Source organism: Procambarus clarkii, chromosome 23 (genome assembly GCF_040958095.1).
Source record: "Procambarus clarkii isolate CNS0578487 chromosome 23, FALCON_Pclarkii_2.0, whole genome shotgun sequence".
Taxonomy (NCBI): Eukaryota; Metazoa; Arthropoda; class Malacostraca; order Decapoda; family Cambaridae; genus Procambarus; species Procambarus clarkii.
The window spans coordinates 23,611,992-23,631,118 of NC_091172.1; the positions used below are offsets into that span (position 1 = coordinate 23,611,992).

At 39.7% G+C, this 19,127-nt stretch overlaps 1 protein-coding gene across 1 annotated transcript; it reads left to right on the forward strand.

Annotated features, from left to right (window-relative positions):
• Positions 1-824: 824 nt before the first annotated feature.
• Csas (CMP-sialic acid synthase) lies at positions 825-18,577 on the forward strand. Its single transcript, XM_069329734.1, has 7 exons — positions 825-1,335; positions 3,706-3,829; positions 6,686-6,948; positions 7,595-7,747; positions 8,952-9,092; positions 13,078-13,216; positions 17,057-18,577. Exons 2-7 carry the CDS (start codon positions 3,708-3,710, stop codon positions 17,175-17,177), a joined length of 939 nt encoding a protein of 312 aa, XP_069185835.1. The 5' UTR covers positions 825-1,335; positions 3,706-3,707; the 3' UTR covers positions 17,178-18,577.
• Positions 18,578-19,127: the final 550 nt, after the last annotated feature.

Sequence of the window (19,127 nt, forward strand, 5' to 3'; positions counted from 1 at the left end):
CGCTGTTTGTCGACATAATTGTATTTGTGCTGCTTTTTCATCTATGTTTTTCATTTCTTGTTTTCATTCTACTCATTATGCTCAATTAGTATTAAGCTTGTCATTTAAGTTTATCATGCCCGAAACGCTTTGCGTAATAGTGGCTTTAGGCATTGTATGTACTAGCTATACCTATAAGTTAAACTATCCTTGTAAATATTTATTGTATGTATGTACCTTACCTAAATAAAATTGTATTGTATTGTATTGTATTGTAATTGTATTGTATATCGCATGTGGAGAGCTAGTGTCACAATTCATATGTTTGTCCTGCACACCGCCCCCCATCCAGTGGGCAGCGGTGGATAGGTTACACTCACTCAGTTACTACCTACAGTTAGCAAACTGGGGATATTTGGCTAAAATTTCTGGTAGCAGATCATTTTGAATGAAATATTTACACATCGCTGGAACATTGGTTATAGAATTGTCTCTAAATTCACGTATCTTTTCGCACTCCATCACATAGTGACGGAGGGTGGTGCGAATAATTTTGTTGACACAGTTTACATTTGGTCAGGTCTACATCGGCAGATAATGAGAATTCCCCGCTATGCTCCAGCAATTTTCTCATTAACATACAATGCATTGTACCTTCTTAATTGTATATGAATAAATATATTCATATACAAGAAGGTATAACCAATTGTACCTTCTTGTATATGAATAAATAAATATGTTGTGTTGATTTAGGGGCGACGAGGATCGAGAATAAATAAATATATCATGCTATTGTCATTTCCCTTTGTGGTGATTATTATTTTTATTAGTTTGGGCTCGTCGTCACCCCTGTCAACAAATTGGTTTTGTCGACTCCATTCTAGCAGTGCTGTAGTGGCCCTAACCCAATAACCATTAAACCAGCAGCAACGCCGAGTGAAATTTCGCTGCGGTTGCCACATCTGACTTATTCATATAACTCAAACCACCTGGATAATAGTACGTTGAAAATGTATTCCTTGCTACAAAGAACAGTAATGATCAGCTGGCACCATCAACACAACATCCAGCCCTCGCCGCCAAGCACCATGTCTAACTAAAACACGTCTATTTTCGTCCTTAATTTTGAATCGGCTGGCAACAACAACAACATTAAAACAGTGACAAATCACAATGTTTGAGGTTATACGTGTACCAACTTTACCACTTGTGTAGTCAGCGGAAGGATAAAACCTTCACTAACACTGCACGTTCCATAAAGGAAGGAGAAAGGTTGAACAGTAAAGGCTTGTAACTGTTAAACCTTCAGATCCTAACAAGCGAACAGGTGTATCACCACACCTAACACAGGAAGAGGTAAGCAAGCTTTTGACTCATGAACAAGTGTAGGATTGCCACACGTCCATGTTTTCCAGGACATGTCCTGGATTCAGGTGTCAAAATTTGTGTCCAAAAAGAATTGTAAACATTCTCCAAAAATCCGGAATTTCAGCATCGTCACAAAGCTCAAAGCGCCACAAAGCGGCACTTGCGCGCCACTCCAAGCAACAGCCTGGTGGGCCAAATTCTCACAAGTCAAGCCTGGCCTCGGGCCGGGCTTGGGGAGTAGAAATACTCCCAGAACCCCATCAAGCAGGTATCAAGGTAAGTCACCAAGTGACTTCATTGTCTTTTTAAAGTCTAATAAGCCATTGCTGAAAACAATCATATCTACAAAAAAATATGCATTTGCAGATCAAGCCATAGACAGAGTTGGAAAAGAAGATTGTAACTAGAAGTTCAAGAAGATCAATTTTATATAAAAGTAATTTTTGTTGCATTTTTTCAAAATAATTCTGTACTATGCTTGTTTTCCATTATAATGGTAATTATATTAAAAAAAACTAATGCTTGTGTTAGGCTGGATTCTGATTTCAGATATGGCAATCCTAATCAAGTTGCCAACGATATATAGTTACAATAAGGGAATAAGGGGCCTGGTGACTGTGTACTGTAACTTCCTCAAACACTCAATTTTTTTGTGAATAATATCTTCATGGTAAATGCTCCAACTTTTCCTAATGGATAAACATCATACCATGAACAGAAAAAAGTTAAAAATAAAATAAAAAAAATTCACAATTTCAAATTAGCTTTAAAAACATTAAAATGTCACTAATTTTTATTTATTCATTATGGTCTCAGCATGGCATATAACGTTCATGTTCCTAAGGAAAAATATATTCTTTGAGAGTATAGTTTACTGCAAAACATTTTTTCAATATGGCCATCCAAATATGAGCAAAATTTAGACACAAAAATTTTTTTAATTCCAAACGTTATGGCTTTATGACTAAACACGACCCTTAGGACACTTAGAACTAAAATTTTGCACATAATATGTAAAAAATGGTGAGAATCGGCCAGAACCTGAATTTTTGAAGCTGTCTCAAGGTTGAAATTTCTTTTTTAGAGATACTGTACAGTAATTGAAGTTAAAGTTATCGACAATGAAAATGGTAGTTCTAATTAATGAATTTTCTTGTATGTTTTAGTAAACAGTGCTTGGTATTCGTACTTGAATATGTGAAAGTTGTAGGTCAATATGTGTTGAAATGAAGTCAAGAAAAAAAATACTAAATATAGGGATAGGTTAGGGATAACAAACATATATATTGTAGTAACTTTATTGCCCATACAGTATATAAGTGATAAGGCCCTTATCTGGTCCTCATTCATCAATACAACCTAAGGAGACAAAGAAACTAGAGCTTGAAATCTGTAAATAAATTGGCCCGCCAAAAAATAAGTCACAACTTACGCACAGAAATCACAATAGCGTGATGTATCAAATGAACAAATCCACAAGGCCGTGATGAGGATTCGAACCTGCATCCAAGAGCATCCCAGATGCTGCCTTAATCGACTGAGCTACGACATAGTATAAGAATTGCAACCAGAAATTCTACTGAATTTACTTGGATCCTGTAGCCTCTCCGAGACACAACCAGGATTATACACAATTTCCCCATGCACTCGAGCTATGTCAATAGGCCGTTCTACCTCTTCGCCCTTACTTCATTACACACAGAAATCACAATAGCATGACATATCAAATCTATACTTTATTCAAATCTATACAATCTATACTTTATTCAAAAGTAAAACAAAAAGTGCCTGATTTCATCATTGTAGTTTCCAGCTTTGTGCTAACCCACTCACCATGTTTTGTACTAAAGACATTCAAATTAAGAAATTCATATAATCTAATCTATCAATTTGTAATGTAATTATTGTGTTTAACTCAAATTCTATTACCTTTATTGTATAGCTTAAGGACCAGCCTGAAATGCTATGCATGTTAGTGGTTTTGTGAGAATGTTACACTTCCTTCCTTTCCTGAATTTCACTTTTTCATCCTTTCTTCCTCCCCCATCCTTCTTCTGGTGGGGGGGATATATCATATAAGGTAATATATTCTACAGTTAGTTATTTCTTTCTAACCTTAATGTATGTACTTTCTCAAACCAACGTACCTTCTTGTACATAAGTAAATGAATAATGCATACTGTCTTGACGATATAGGGCTTATGTTGCTTGTAAGTTAGGAAATAAGTTAACAGGATACCTATTAAGCTTATCATGGTGGTTAATCTGACAGTGATTTACATATTATAATATAATTTTGCCACTGAATGATTAAATTAACTAAACCTTTTATAATCTTGGATTATATTTTTGTTTCAGAAATGTCTATTACAGGCTTGGTGTTGGCAAGAGGTGGCAGCAAGAGTATTAAAAGGAAAAACTTGGTCCTGCTGAACAACCAGCCGCTGTTGCTGAGATGTCTGGAAGTTGTACGAGGCAGGATGTAAGAATTAAGGAAGTTATTTTATGTATATAATGTATCCTTATAGAATAGGCCTAATTGGGTTTTGCTGTTTACTGTGCTGTGCAGTACACAAGTATTTTTTCTACTTCGTTTGTGCGTATTTTAAGAATACCTAATGGATTCTCTTCAAAACATGCATCACTTATGCACCAATAGAGTATGTGTACAGTAACACCTTGGTTTACGAATTTAATCCGTTCCAAAAGACGATCGTACAGAAAATTTGTAAACCAAACAATTTTCCCATAAGAAATAATGTAAATTGAATTAATCTGTTCCACCACACAACTAAAAAATATTAACTTAAAATACATTTTATACAGATACTACTCATATTTTTTACTATACCTTACCTTTATTGAGAACTTGTGGGTCTATGGAAGACAGTGAGGAGCAGGGGGAGGAGGAGAGGTGTTAACATTTAGAAGGGAAGTCCCCTTCCATTATAACAAAAGGCAGTGATGACATTTCTGGTACACTCTCTCCTACATTTTGCAGGCATACCACTAGAACCTGGTTGTGGCTCATTGCTTGCTTGTCTTACTAAGAATCTGTCTATAGACACTTGTTTTCCCTATGTTTTTAACACTTGTCTGTAGTGATACATCACATTGTCATTAAAAAGGTTAATGCAACGGCCTGCTACAGCTTTATCTGGGCGAGTCTTATCATTGATAGATTTGATGTACTGGCCCGGCTAGATCAACAAGCTGCATACCATCTTCATGTTTACGAATGATCTCTTGTTTTTCCTCTGCCGTTATTCTCCAACCATTTTCTTAGTTGAACTTTACCACTGACTTTCTTGGACCCCATGGTGTGATACATATATAATAAGAACTTTTATGTTCAGAAACCAAAAAACAGGAAAACAATTAAATTCTTAACAAAGAATTCAAGCACGGTCGTCGCTAAGCGGGATACACTGGTATACTGAACGTGTCTCGCTCCGCGCTCAGCAGAACCCACAGATCTATCATTCAAGTGATTTTGTTACCGTATTAAATTTTGCACAAAAGTTTTTCTATCATTTGAAATAAAAAATAATAAAATGGTTCATATAAAATACAGAAATAACAAACAGAATGCAACAACACTACAATTACTTCACAAGAGTCCAGGTCGGAATTTGTGTTTAGATATGAGTATCATATAAGGAGGTACATTAATTTTTGGAGGGAGCCCATTGTGGATTCCTGAAGCTATCTTCCTGAGATTGCTTTGCACTTAAAGGTCACATCAGCCTCTTCTAGTTCTGTTGGCCTACCAACAACCAGAGCCAGAACCTGGCCCCCTCCAATCCTCACAGAAGCAAGAGAGACTAGGTCACAATCCGCCACCTCACTAGAGGAAGCCTCCAGAAAGTCAATACAGTTTTATAGACAACTGGAAGGTTCACAGAAAATGAAGCCTTAAAAAACCACCAAAGAACTACCAGAAACAAGTCACATTGAACAATGGATTCACTCAAATGAGCTCAAAACTTGTTAGTACTAATTACCACCAGCAGGTGGCCCAGGGTTCCCGCTGGCTCCCCATTTCAGTTCTATTCCTGATGTTGGTGTCGTGACATCAACTTCTTAGGTCATCTGCAGTGTTACTAAGCATAGCCGGCCTGTGGTCTACCGTCATGCTCATGATGTTTGGAAGCATTCTACTCTGGTGTCTGTGTTTGCTAATATAGCTTGGGATAATATTCAGTCAGAGGCCTTTTAGCAGTCTAGCAGGGTTCTGGTTGCCTGGTATTTAATGTTCGTGGGCCTCGGCTTTCTTGTGAGGCCTTGGGTCAAATCCCTCAACATCAGTTCTCGTTTTCATCTTGACTGCCTTCGGTTCTACCTCCTCCCTAGTAAGTCCCTATATTTTCTCCCTCTCTGTGAATAATTAACTTCAGGGACACACAAAGGGGGCTTCCTCCAGAAAACCAGCATTGAATGTTATGAAATGCCAGTTTCTGAGACAGCCCCAGTGGCTCCCCAGTTCCCTCCCTCCCTTCCAGGTCATCAGGTGGGGGGTTTGTGTGTGCATCTGCTTCAGAACTGAGAGCTCGAGCCTTTGAAGGGCTCTACCCGCCTCCCAAATCAGTGGGAGAGTTGGGGCCAATGAGCACACTCTAGTTTCAAGAGATTATGATCATTTGAGTTGGGGGTTTAGGTGGGTTGCAAGGGTTCAGTTTCTTTTGAACCCAGTAGTTGTCTGTTTTGGTTCACTGACTTTGTGAATGCCTTTACCAGTGAGGTGACAGCCTGTCACCTTCTTCCTGTGCCACTTTTGAGGGGGCCAGGTTCTGGCTCTAGTCCTTGGTAGGTCTAAGAATGCCACTGCAGATACAACCTTGTAGTTGGGAGCCATTTCAGCTTAAGGAAATTACAAGGGGGGCTCTTCCCAGAAAACCAGCATTGAATGTAATAAAACACCAATTTCTGGGGAAGCCCAGGTGGTTCTCTGATGTTTCAGGGAGCCACTGGTGCTCCACCAGAAATTGGCATTTCTTTACATTTAGCACTGAATTTTTAATGGTGCTTAGTGAGGTATGTTAGTAAGTACGGTTCCAGACAAAGATCGTCACAGTCCACTTTCATCTGAGGCCGACTTCCTTCAAGACCAAGCAGAAGGAAGAGTAATAATTATTAATTGATTATATTTTTATTATAATAATAATTATAATTAATAATTATTAATTACAACAATTATTATAATTATTATTATAATAAAAATATAATCAATTAATAATTATTGCTCTTCCTTCTGCTTGGTCTTGAAGGAAGCGAGCCTTGGGTGAAAGGGGGACTGTGACGATCTTTGTCTGGAACCCGTAGGTGCTGGGCTCGGAAGTCCACCTCCTGGGGGTCGTGCAGCCAAAGCTCTGCTTCAGGAGGCTGGGATCATTCTTGCACTTGCTGGGGTGGTTCTTCTCCGGCCCCGACCACGGCGGTCTCCGGGCTTGGAGTCCCTGTGTCTTCTTTCACCAAACTTAAGGTTGGTGAAAGATATCTTCTGGATATATCTGGAGAAAGATATATCTGGAGCCCCTAGGACAGTTCATTGTTGCCTTCAACCTCGTTCTGATAGTTCGTGCAATGGCGTTGATACCAATCGTATTGGCGTTTGCCTTTCCACTGGAGAATTTTGGTGCCATGGAGAGAGGTGGGGGGGAGGACATGCTGCATGGGTGACAGCTTCTTCCCTGTATCAACCTACCCTGGCTTTGCGTCTTAGAGAGGCCACTCTAGATCGACAACCAGAGCGCAACTCCATAGTCTCCTGAGACTGATGGATGCCTACTACCACTACCTCATATAAACCACAAAACCTGACTGAACAAGCTTTCCTAAAACTGCATAACACGATCAAACAACCCTTGCTATACATATACAACTCAAACAACTCTTGATATGCTGTACCTATGCAACTCAATCAAACAACCCTTGCCATATCTACTCAACTTTTTAAAAAATCCTGGCTATATCTATACAATAATAAGTTCTATTAAGTTGTTCAACTTGTAAAAAGTAAATAATAGGATGAAAGCTGATAAAAATTAGAACTACAAGCAGTATGTAATCATGTATACATGAGAGAGAAAGAATTTGTGAAGAAGCTGCAATGTGTAATCAAACTAATAGAGGGATTAATACATTTTGTTAAATTTAATTAGTTGATTGGTTCCAAAATATGAAAAGATAAATTTCAACATTTATCATGAGTATTTATTTTTTTCTAGTGTGGTTTCCTGATTTACAGGTTTTAATAGCATATGGGTCAGCACAGATGATGAGAAAATTGCAGAATGTGCAGTGAAAGGTGGTGCTAAGGTCCATCACAGAGCAGAGTACACAGCAGCTGATGAAGCCTCATCATTATGTGCTGTACAAGAATTTCTTCAATACCATCCGGGTAAGATAAAATAATTTGTACATTTTATTAAGCAGAGGAGGAGTCACAATAACATGGCTGAAAAATGTTGACCAAATCACACACTAGAAAGTGAAGAGACGACGACGTTTCAGTCTGTTTTGGACCATTATCAAGTCGATTGTCGGTCCATCCTCAACCATTATCAAGTCGATTGTTGGTCCATCCTAGGGCATTATCACAATCGAATTGATAATGGTTCAGGACGGACCGAAACATCATCGTCTCTTCACTTTCTAGTGTGTGGTTTAGTCAACACATTTTATTAAAATCATGTAGATGGTTATTATGGCATGTTAACTGAGCAGTTTAATTTTATGAGCACTGCAGGAAAAAAAAAACTAATTTCTACAACACTGAGGCTTGGGTACAGATATTACATGTGTAGGAATACACTGACCTCAGTGGCCTTTATCATACACAGTTTTGTAAAGTATGTGGCCAACATGATTTCCATGCACTACTGCACTCTAGTTGAATATGGTGACACTGTTACATGCAGATCTCTAACATTAGTCATAAACTGCACTCGATGCAGGAAGAACTTGCCGTTTTAATTTGTTTGTGGACCTTATTTGATATGATTAGAATTCTGTCAAACTTTGCTTTAATTTCGATATTTTTTAAGTCATTATATTGAAGATTCCATTGATGCTAAAATGTGTCATCAGTACTCTGAAAACATTCTGATTATGTTAAATAGCATAATCTGATTGCTATTCATAAACATTAGTATATTCATCACTGTTGTGCATAATTTACAGTAAATACACTTCTTCTAAATACACGTTTTGCTTCTGTTCTCTAGAGAATTTATTTCTGAACATTTTGACAATAAATTTATATTTATAACCTAACAATAACATAGAAAAACGTTAAATGATTGTAAACATCTTTTGCATCACTGAGCGGAGCACGAGTGATCCAAGAAGCCCGGAATTTTATGGTTGGGAAGATGCAGAGAGGCCAGACTGCCAAATTGTTACAATTTTCCAGTAAACTTCATTCCTCGATCACTTGACATCTAGTTTAAAACGTTTAGCAGCAGACAAACTATGCACACGTAACTATTCATGCATTTGAAATTGGGATTCCTAAAATATATTCCCAGCTTTAAAAAATATCCTGTACACTATATATTCTTAATACCTGTATTTGTATAAATTTTTGTAACTTTTCCTTACAGAAATCAGCATAATGTGTATCATTCAGTGTACCTCACCATTCATACAAGCAAAATATCTTCGTAAGGGAATGGAAAAAATACAAAGTGGTTATGACTCGGTGTTCTCAGTAACTCGCAGACATTTATTAAGATGGTCTGAAGGTGAGTAGAAATGAGAAGATGTAAGTTAATCTGAATGAAGGCACTCACTGCAATACTCTGGCTTCATGTTCATTAACTTTTACTGTATATTATTTGAATTTATACTTCTGTAAGAATTACATGTATTCAGTCTTAACCCCAATACTGCACAGCCTTCACATGAGATCCTCCCATGGTGTAGAAAGAAAGAATAATGTCCCCAAAAAATGTCCTATCTGATTTTGCTTCCCTGATGAAGGGAAATATACGTCTTGTAATACATATACCTCTTACCTCTTGTGTCTTGAAACAGTTTTTTATGGGTAGAAAGCAATTTAATCATAGGAGCACTATTGTTAGAATGTTCTAGGTATTTGGGAAGATCTTTTAAGATCTTATTGTTAGACTTCATGGTCTCGATGTTATTTTTACCATCGGATGAAGAGGTAGCATGGTATGTATCACTGTTGGGATACCTCTTGGTAAAAGCGGATACAGATAGTAACACTGGTGGTGGATTACCTTGATAACTCTTGAGCAGGTTGACGTGACAGAGTTGTGTCTTGCGACGCCAGTCCGGAGTCTCTAGAATGTAGTTGTTGTTCTTGCATTCTTTGACGCGATAAGGTCCTGAAAATTTACTTTTAAATGGAGAGGTTGGGATAGGAAAATAGGCTAGAACGAAGTTTCCTACATTAAACTTTCTTACCTTAGTGTTCTTGTCAAAGTGTGCTTTCATCTTATTTTGGGAAGTCAGTAAATTAACGCTAGCAAACTTATGTAATTGTTCAAGTTTATGTCTTAAGTTTTTAAGAAACTGAGGCATATTAAGGGAATCACTGAAGGTGGTTGACATCAAGGAATCTTTAAAAGCTTTCAGAGGACCACAACACTTACGACCATAGAGCATCTCATAAAGAGATACTCCGAGACTCATTAGGAAGACTTCTGAAAATAGACATAAGGAGATCTAATTGCTTATCCCAATCCTTCTCAGTATCAATACAAAATTAATTTAACAAAGACTTTTTGGTTTGATAGCTATGTTCTAGAGATCCCTGTGAAGCAGGATGATATGGACTGGACAAGACTTGGGTGATGTTAAATTCCTGAAGGGTTTTCTTAAACAACTCACTGGTGAAATTAGTTCCACAGTCACTTTGTCTTTGTATCTCCTTTGGGAAACCATACTGAGTGAAGATCTTCAACAGATGCTGCTTGACAACTGTAGCAGCTGTAATATTCTTAACGGGAACTGCTATTGGGAACCTGGTTGTAGGACACTTTATAGTGATGATGTACATATTGTCTGCGTGGGTTTTTGGTAAGGGCCCAACGCAGTCGATTACTAACCTGGTAAAAGGTTCAGAAGGCATAGAAATAGGGATAAGTGGTGCTTTGGGAATACCAACATTTGGTTTTCCTGCCATTTGGCAGGTATGACAATTGGTAACATAGCTTCCAGCTCCCAAACGTCTGAGTGTTTCGGAGTTGGGGCAGGGTTTTTCTTGGTAGTGAGACTTGGGCAGCTTCGGAAACTGCCCCTTCTAGATTGGCGGCGGAGGCATTTGAGCCTGTTCCTCCTGCCGGGACTTTTGGGTTACGCCAGCGGGCCCCCTTCATCCCTGTATCCCTGCTTTTCCGGTGTTTCTGCCTTTTCTCCAGAGGCGGAGGGTTTGAAGGATGGCTCGGCCCCAGGTCCTGATGTAGAGTATTCCGGATCTAGGGAGGAGTTGACTTGGGGGGCTTGGACCCCGGTTGACCCCACTTGGGTGTTGGTAACCTCGATGTGGGGTTTGTTGTTACAGGTAGAGTGGGTTTTCCTATCCCTCCTCCCTGTACGAGTTTGATATGGGTTCGACTCTTCCCCGGGTTTGGTTCCAGGTTCACTTGGGTCCCTCAGTTTCCTCGTTCTGGAGGTTTTTGGCTTCCTGCATCTCACTGAGGAAGGTGCAGGAGACCCTTGCTGTTTACCTCCTACGAGACCCCAGATTACGCCTCGATAATGGAGCCTTCTTCTTTTGAGTTTTGATCCTCTTTTCCATACTGGGTGCATTACGAGGTGCCGGAGTCTTCCTGGCTGGCGGACTGCCCTTTCTTTTTGTTGGGGGTGTGGCATGTGTTCTGTCGGACCTGCACACTTGAATGGCGGGAGTTGACTACGGTCGTTCAGATTTACCCTGTGGGGGTGGGGGGGGGGGTGAGGTTAAGCACCGCAATGCATGCTTGTTTGCCCCGTGCTTCCTCGTCACATCAGCCAGGTTTCACATGCAGGTTCCCTCCCTTTTGGCATCCCTGATGGCCGAGGATTTGAGCGCCCATGGGCATTTGGCTTCGGTCTTGCGTTTCTTTTCCCTGCTGGAGCTGTCTTCAGACTGGCTCGAGGAGGATGTGGAGAAGCTGGGTTCTGGACTGGTGTCTGGTGCACTTGCCTCAGCAGCTCGGGCGTTGGCTGTCTTGAAGTTGTAAGCGCCGATTCTGAAGGAAGCGGTGTCTCTGTTCTTTGCTTCTCACCTCGCGTGCCGACAGGAGGTGCTCGTTCTCTCTTTGGAATCTGCTTGAGCCCTGGTTCTTAGATTTTTGTTCTCTTTTTGTCCATTGCTGTTTGCAGAGTCTGTGGTGGTGCATTTTCTACAGGCGGCTTCATCTAGTTGTCAGCCTATGTCGGGCTTGTTTAGTTGCCGGCCTATGTCAGACTTGTTAGTTCTCCAGGGGCGGGGGGTCCTGTCTGGAAGGGTCATGCCAAGGCTCAAGGTTTCTTCGGTCGTCGTAAGCCAGTGGTGCCAGATTCGGAGCCGGCCCATCCTGAGGATGTCGGCATCTGGTCGGCGCAGTGCTCACTCTGAGCATCGGTTGGGCTCTCATAAGGATCATCGGCCCATTAACGGTGCAATAGGGGGGAGGCTTGCGCTGTTTGCTCTCGCCTAGTCCCATGATTCATGGGCGTTTCGGGTCATTTCCTCCAGCCTGCAGTGGCGTTGCGCGAGTCCTCCTTCGGGGGGTTCGGAGATGGTGGGGCAGGCTTCTATCTGCAGGTCATGGTCCCCTGTTCCTAGGCTCACATTTTCCAGGTCGTCCACTGTCATTAGATCTAGCCACCCTGTGATCTACTGTCAGGCCCACGATGTTTGCAAATACAGTGCACTTCTTTAGCTGCGGTCTTTTCAAACATGTCCTGGGCTTATATTCGGGCTCAGGGGTTTTGGCATTTTAATAGGGTTCTTGCAGCCCAGTTCCTAGTCACTATTCCTGATCCCAGTCAGTCTTGTGTTGCTTTGAGTCATATCTCTCAGCCTGGTATCTCTTCTTTGTCCTAATACCTGATGCCACTCCTCCTCCCTGGTAAGTCCCATTCTCGTTGTCTGTGGTTAGCTTTGGGTAGCTACCTGGATTTCTCCCAGAAACTGAGCATTGAATGTAATGAAATGTCTCTTTCTGGTAAAGTCTAAATGACCCAAATTCCCTCCCTCCCTTCCAGGTTCATCAGCTGACCCGGCTGAGGGCAGAGGCTGGGCTGCCTACTGGTGGCACTCGGTATTATAGAGTTTTGAGCTAGTTTGAATGAGTCCCTGGGTGTGTGTGTAAATTGCTTCCAGAGTTGTTAGGTTATTTCTAAAGCTTCATTTTCTGTGAACCCACCAGTTGTCTGTAAAGTTTTGCTGACTTTTTGGAGGCTTTCCTGATGTCTCATGTCCCCAGTAGGCCAAACAGAACTTCAGCAACTGATGTGACCTTTAAGTATGGAGCAATCTTAGCAAGATAGCTTCAGGGAGCCACTGGGGCTCCTCCTGAAAGAGGCATTTCATTACATTCAATGTTAGGTTTTTATTGATGGAAAGGTCTTGCTGAAGTAAAAATAAAGAGATAGGAATATCTTAATTGTTCATGAACTGGTTTTGATGCACCTTTATACTTTTTGAAAGGGTTATTACTTACAGTAAGATAGAGTAATAAAATTGCATGTCAGTGGTATTTAAATTTCATTGATAGTTCTTTATAATTTCAGGAGAACAAAGTTATCCTCTGAACTTTAATCCAAAACAACGACCACGGCGACAGGATTGGGCTGGTGAGATGTATGAAAATGGCATGTTTTACTTCTGTAGAACAAATTTGATTCGTGAAGGTCGTCTACAAGGAGGAAGGTTAGTAGAACCTGCTATTTTTAACTCTTATAATTTACAAATAATCATATAGATTCTGTCCTGGTCACAATTTTCATTGATTTTAGAATCATGTACTGTATGTGGCAATTATGCTCTTCAGTTGTAGAATGTCATCTTTCTCTTCTAATAAAACAGCTGTAATTTCAAGGCTCACATGATAGCATGCCCCTTAAGTGTGTGATGAATACAAAAATATACATTAATTAAGGTAATACCGTAATACATAAAATGTGTATACTCTTGACTAATATTTAATAAAATTTACTGCAATTGTAGTAATTTGATGATAATATCAAAATGTTAGGTTTTGAATCTGTTTATTCCTTGTGCCTTACTTCCTCCTGGGTAACTTCTCATCATGGAGTAGCCACAGCATAAGTTTCTCCAGGAGACTTTCACAGCACAAACCTTTCTTTCAGACACCTTTACTTTTACGTATTGTTCCAGTGTTCCCTTCTAAGATTCTGGTCATCTGCCCCTACTGTACCATATCATCTTTATATATCACCCTTGTCCACACTTGCTGTCCGCTGATTCCCAGGTAGTTTACTAAACATGTCCATGCCTCCTCAATGTATTGTGCTTCATTCACTCAACAATTTTACATTTCATTCACACCTGCTACATCTCTGATATACTTCCTCATTGCTACAGAGCACCACTTGGTTTCCGAACCCCTTAGGGATGAGACCTGTCGGTTAACATGTAAGTTCATATACAAGAAATGAAGGAAAAAAAAATAGAAAAATTTATGAAAAAACTCTAAGGGAACAAACCGACAGGTTCAAAATGGGACCGTATTTTGTTTGTACTCACCAATAATTGAAGTCCTGATCCACTTATGTTGATGATCGATGTTGTTGAAGCATAGTTATTTACAAGGAAGAGGTGGTGGTGGATGTTGATGGTGTTGGGTTGACTGAAGTTGCTGGGTTGACTGGGTCAACATGCGATGATTCAGGTGCAGGTGATGCAATGCGAGCTTTCTTGGAAGCCATTGCAAAAGACTCTTTAATTGACATTTGTTTCATTCCCTTGGCTCTTGTTTTTAAAAACTTCATATACAAATTGTACAGAGTCATCATGTCCTTGGTTTCAAACTCGCTGTAACTCGTGTCCATAAATGCCAGAATGTCTTCAAAATTTTGCTGAACTTTTTCAATATTACATTTTTCCTTTAACGTTTCTTCATCCTCTTTCTCTTCCTCTCCATCTTCCTCTCCATCTTCTTCATTGCACTCTTCTGGCTTTTTTGCTGTACATACTAATTCTATAATTTCATCATCAGTCATGATTCGATTGTTTGGGGCTTCTTCATCAAAATCTATCCATCTATCTATGTCATCTTCTATTGTTTCAGTCACCAGTTCTGCTCTAAGCTCAGGGGACTTAATCCCCTTGACATAGGCTATAAGTTCCTCTCTTAATTTTTTCCTCTCGCTAACTTTCTTCACCGCAAATCCTTCAAAATCTGCCTCGTCATCTTCCTCAGGAAACAGACTTGACATGGGCCAAAGTTTTTTTCCAACCATTTCTTAGAGTTGTCTGCTTTACCTTATCCCATGCACTAGCAGTAGTCCAGATAGCTGACTTTATTGTGAAGACTTTATAGAAGTCCTTAATTGTTCCAAGCTGATTATTAAGACGTCTGGCAAACATCCTCTTGTAGTGGTGTTTAAGGTTCTTAATTATTCCTTGATCCATGGGTTGGCTCACTGAAGTTGTATTGGGTGGCAAGAATGTTCCAATAATATTGCCATTTACTAGCTCATCACCTTATGGATGCGTTGAACTGTTATCTAGCAGCAGCACAACTTTGCTGTTTTGTGGGAGACCAACACTTTTCAGGTGCTCCTTCACCTCGGGTACAAAGTTTTTATTAAACCACTCGACAAATATTACTCGAGACATCCACGCACTTGGCTGGTCCTTATAAATCATAGGGAGGCACCTGGCTGACTTTAAAGCCCTGGGGTTTTTACTAATTCCAATCACAAGTAATTTTAATTTGTGCATGCCAGCTGCATTTGCACAGCACAACAAAGAAATTCTCTGTTTGTTCTGTTTATAACCACCTGAAGGATCGTCCTCACCACTATGAGCCATCGTGTCTGTGGGAAGCATACGCCAGTACAAACCTGTCTCATCAGCATTATAAATTTGCTCTGGAGATAAATTTTGTTCCTGTACCATCTCCGCAAATTTACTTACATATTCATCAGCACCAACAATATCAGCAGATTGTCTTTCACCATGCACTTTAATGAACCTGATGCCATGACGGGTTTTAAAGCTTCTGAGCCATCCATCACTGTATACACACTTTTGAGTAATTTTCATTGCTTGGTGAAATTCATGCGCCTTTTCCACGAGCAGCCAGCCTGCCACTGGCTTCTTCGTCACCTCACGTCTCTGTTTGTACCACTCCCATACTGCGTTATCAACACTCTCTACCTTTGCTTTACTTACTACCTTTCTATTTCGTATTCCTTTATCACTTTCACTTCTAGAAAAATAGTAAAAAATGATAGGTTTAGCCTTAAGAAGATCAAAAACAGTACTTTTACTAATGCCATATTCAGCGCACACGACACTTCTCGGGACATTGCTCTCCACCTTCTTAATTATTTCAACTTTCTTCTCAAATGTCATCACTGACCTCTTTCTTTTACGTAACCCGCTTGTAGATGCTTTCACTGACACAATGCGTGCATTTAGAGTAGACATGGTACACAGATGTTCCTTGATTATGCTGATATGTAAAACACTTCAGTCTCGTGACAAATTCAAACAATGGGAACACTAGGCCGTGAGTCTGTATTCACCTAGTTGTGTTTGCGGGGATTGAGCTTTGCTCTTTCGGCCCGGCTCTCGACTGTCAATCAACTGTTTACTAACTACTTTTTTTTTTCTATTTCCACACCACACACACACACACCCCAGGAAGCAGCCCGTGACAGCTGACTAACTCCCAGGTACCTATTTACTGCTAGGTAACAGGGGCATTTAGGATGAAAGAAACTTTGCCCATTTGTTTCTGCCTGGTGCGGGAATCAAACCCGCACCACAGAATTTCGAGTCCTGCGCGCTATCCACCAGGCTACCAGGCCCCTAACGTGACGTCACAGGGTAGCAGGCGGCGCCCGACACGGTCAGTGGGCAAACTAAACCATCTCCCACCCACCCACCCACCACCACGGGCCGGCGCGACGCTTGGCTGACCGCTTCCTCACCCGAATTTGGTTCGTGTAGGGTAACCCCAACCCCAATCGGGAAACTGGAAGTTTCGGATAACTAAAGTTCGGGAACCAAGTGGTGCTCTGTATACATTTCCCAAATTCTTAAACCAACTGCTGCACTCGTCAACTCTTCTTGGGAACTCTTGTGAACTTCTTGGGAACACTGTCACATATGTGCTTATAGAAACTTCAAATATTGCCTTCTGGAATGGGAAAGTGCCCTCGGCTTCTGGATTCTTACATAGCCCACTATACCTAGTAAAAATCTCCTGCAACACCAAACTTGCATTCACTCTTTTCCTACTTAGACTCATTTAAAATGATCATAGTGGCATGAATAATAACCAGAGTTGAAAAGAGAAGGTACTTAAAGTGAGAACAACTCACATATGCCCCGAGCCATATGCTAAGCTATGAGTGGAATCATGACATCATCTAATGTTTGGAAAATGTAGCCAAATGTACTGTAGATTCTCCATTATACACTGTAACTAATAATCAACTCTTCTCTTTTAGTAGTAGAGGCTAGTACAGCAATTTAAGTAAATTCATAAGTGGTTTATTTCTTTTTATTAAGCAGGTGTGGGTACATAGAAGTGCCTCTGTGTGACAGCTTGGATATTGACTCGCCTTTTGACATCATCGTTGCTCAGTCGTGGATCAGCTATTGTCAACGGGAAAACAATAAACAAAATCTTTAACTGTTATGTTCTTAGGAGTTGTTGAATGTTATAGTGTTATACAAATTAAGAAAATAATTGTAATATCTACTAGACTTGCGGTCTACATTTAAAGTCTGCAGTCACCTACTCTGCATTCAATACAGAAACTGATTCTGTCTTTGAATATACAGAAATGCATAAATAATAACATATCAGCACTATCTACCACTAAAATTGGTTTTGTTAAATAATAAATATTCATGAGGCCAATGGAAACAGTGAATCCCAATTTAGCATGAATCAAATTTAGAAAAAAACAAATTTGCTCTAATTCATCTTTAAATTTGGTAACTTTCCTGTTTGCAGTTTTTTTTTGTTATTTTGAATTCTTTCAAGTATAATTTTCCATAAATGTTTTCTAGAGCAAATTTTTCCCAGTGATCATGTTGGCTGGCAAGATGACATCTCTCAGTTGTGTATCTACAATTACATACTACAGCACATTAAACATTTGAGACTTGGCACAAATATATCAGCCTGGTCTCAGGATTTAATTAGCATCAAATTTGTAGTGGGTTTGTCTAACCAGAAATGAATGAACATAGGCATCCTACTTAACCTATCAATTCCTACTTAACCTAACCTATGCTTAATTCGGACAATACAGTAGTATGAGGAAAAGTCAATATTGCAGTGCTTTTGAATTCATTGAAGCTATGAAATTTTAATGCTGTGGTTAGTAGCATCAAAGTACAATGTATTAAGTGTAATTTTCATGATATTGGTCCAAATCAGTTACAGTATAGGAATGTTGTGTATGGTAGTCATCCGGTGGAAAAACTTAAATAAGGATACGTGTACTAACATTTTTCATTTAGCTAATCCAGTCTTCTTAGTGAAGATTCAAAACACCACTGATGTTTATAATTGTCAATACAGCTGTGTAAGGATTTCTACCAATGTTTCATATATATTCTTTATAAGTATATTGACAAAAGAATTTTGATCGAGCTTGATTTTCTTCTCTTACACATGGCCTCTTAAAATAGGTATGAACATGTTTTGATTAAGCCTGTGAGGATAATTTATTTTGTTATATTTACTTATTATGTAGGAATATTTAGTAGATTTATTTCCCAGGCTGTTTTTAAAGTCCTGCATCTTTATTGGTTGTAAATTAGAAGTAACAAGAGTCAGAATGGCTAACTTCATTGCTTAATTGCATTTGTGCTGTTTAAATTACTACAGTGTGTCCTTACTTAAACAAACTACAGTGGGGCCTCGATTTATGATGGTAATCCGTTCCCAGAGACATACGTAAGTCAAAATATCGACTAAGTCGAAGCGATTTTTCCCATAAGAAATAAAGGGAATTAGATTAATCTGTTCCACACCCCCGAAAATATTAACTTAAAAATATATTTTATACTGAATACAAATTTTTTCTCTAACTACAATATAGTACACATGTTTATCTTACCTGTATGGAGGACTCTTGATGTGTATGGAAGATGATTAGGAGGGGGGAGGAGGAGAGGTGTTACTGTTTGGAAGGGAAGTCCCCTTCCATTATAACATCAGGCAGTGATGACTTCTCTGGGGTACACTCTCTCCTATGTTTTGCCTGCATACTATTAGGACCTGGTTGTGATTCACTGTTTGTTTGTCTCACTAAAAACCTTTCCATAGATTTTTGTTTTTCCTTGCGTTTTAATTTTTGCCTGTAGTGAGGCATCACAATGTCATTAAAAAGGTTAAGGCAATGGCCTACTGCACTGTGATTTGGGCGAGTCGTTTCAGCAAAAGTTTGCAATTCTTCCCATGCTGCACACATTTTCTTAATTAATGAGGAAGGGATATTCTGTACTGCCTCCTCCTCCCCTAAAGAAATTTCCTCAGCTGTCTCTTGTTGCTGCTCCTGGTGAAGTTCTTCGGTGGTCAGTTCTTCGCTGTGTTCCTCCACCAGCTTGCAACACACAACACTCAGAA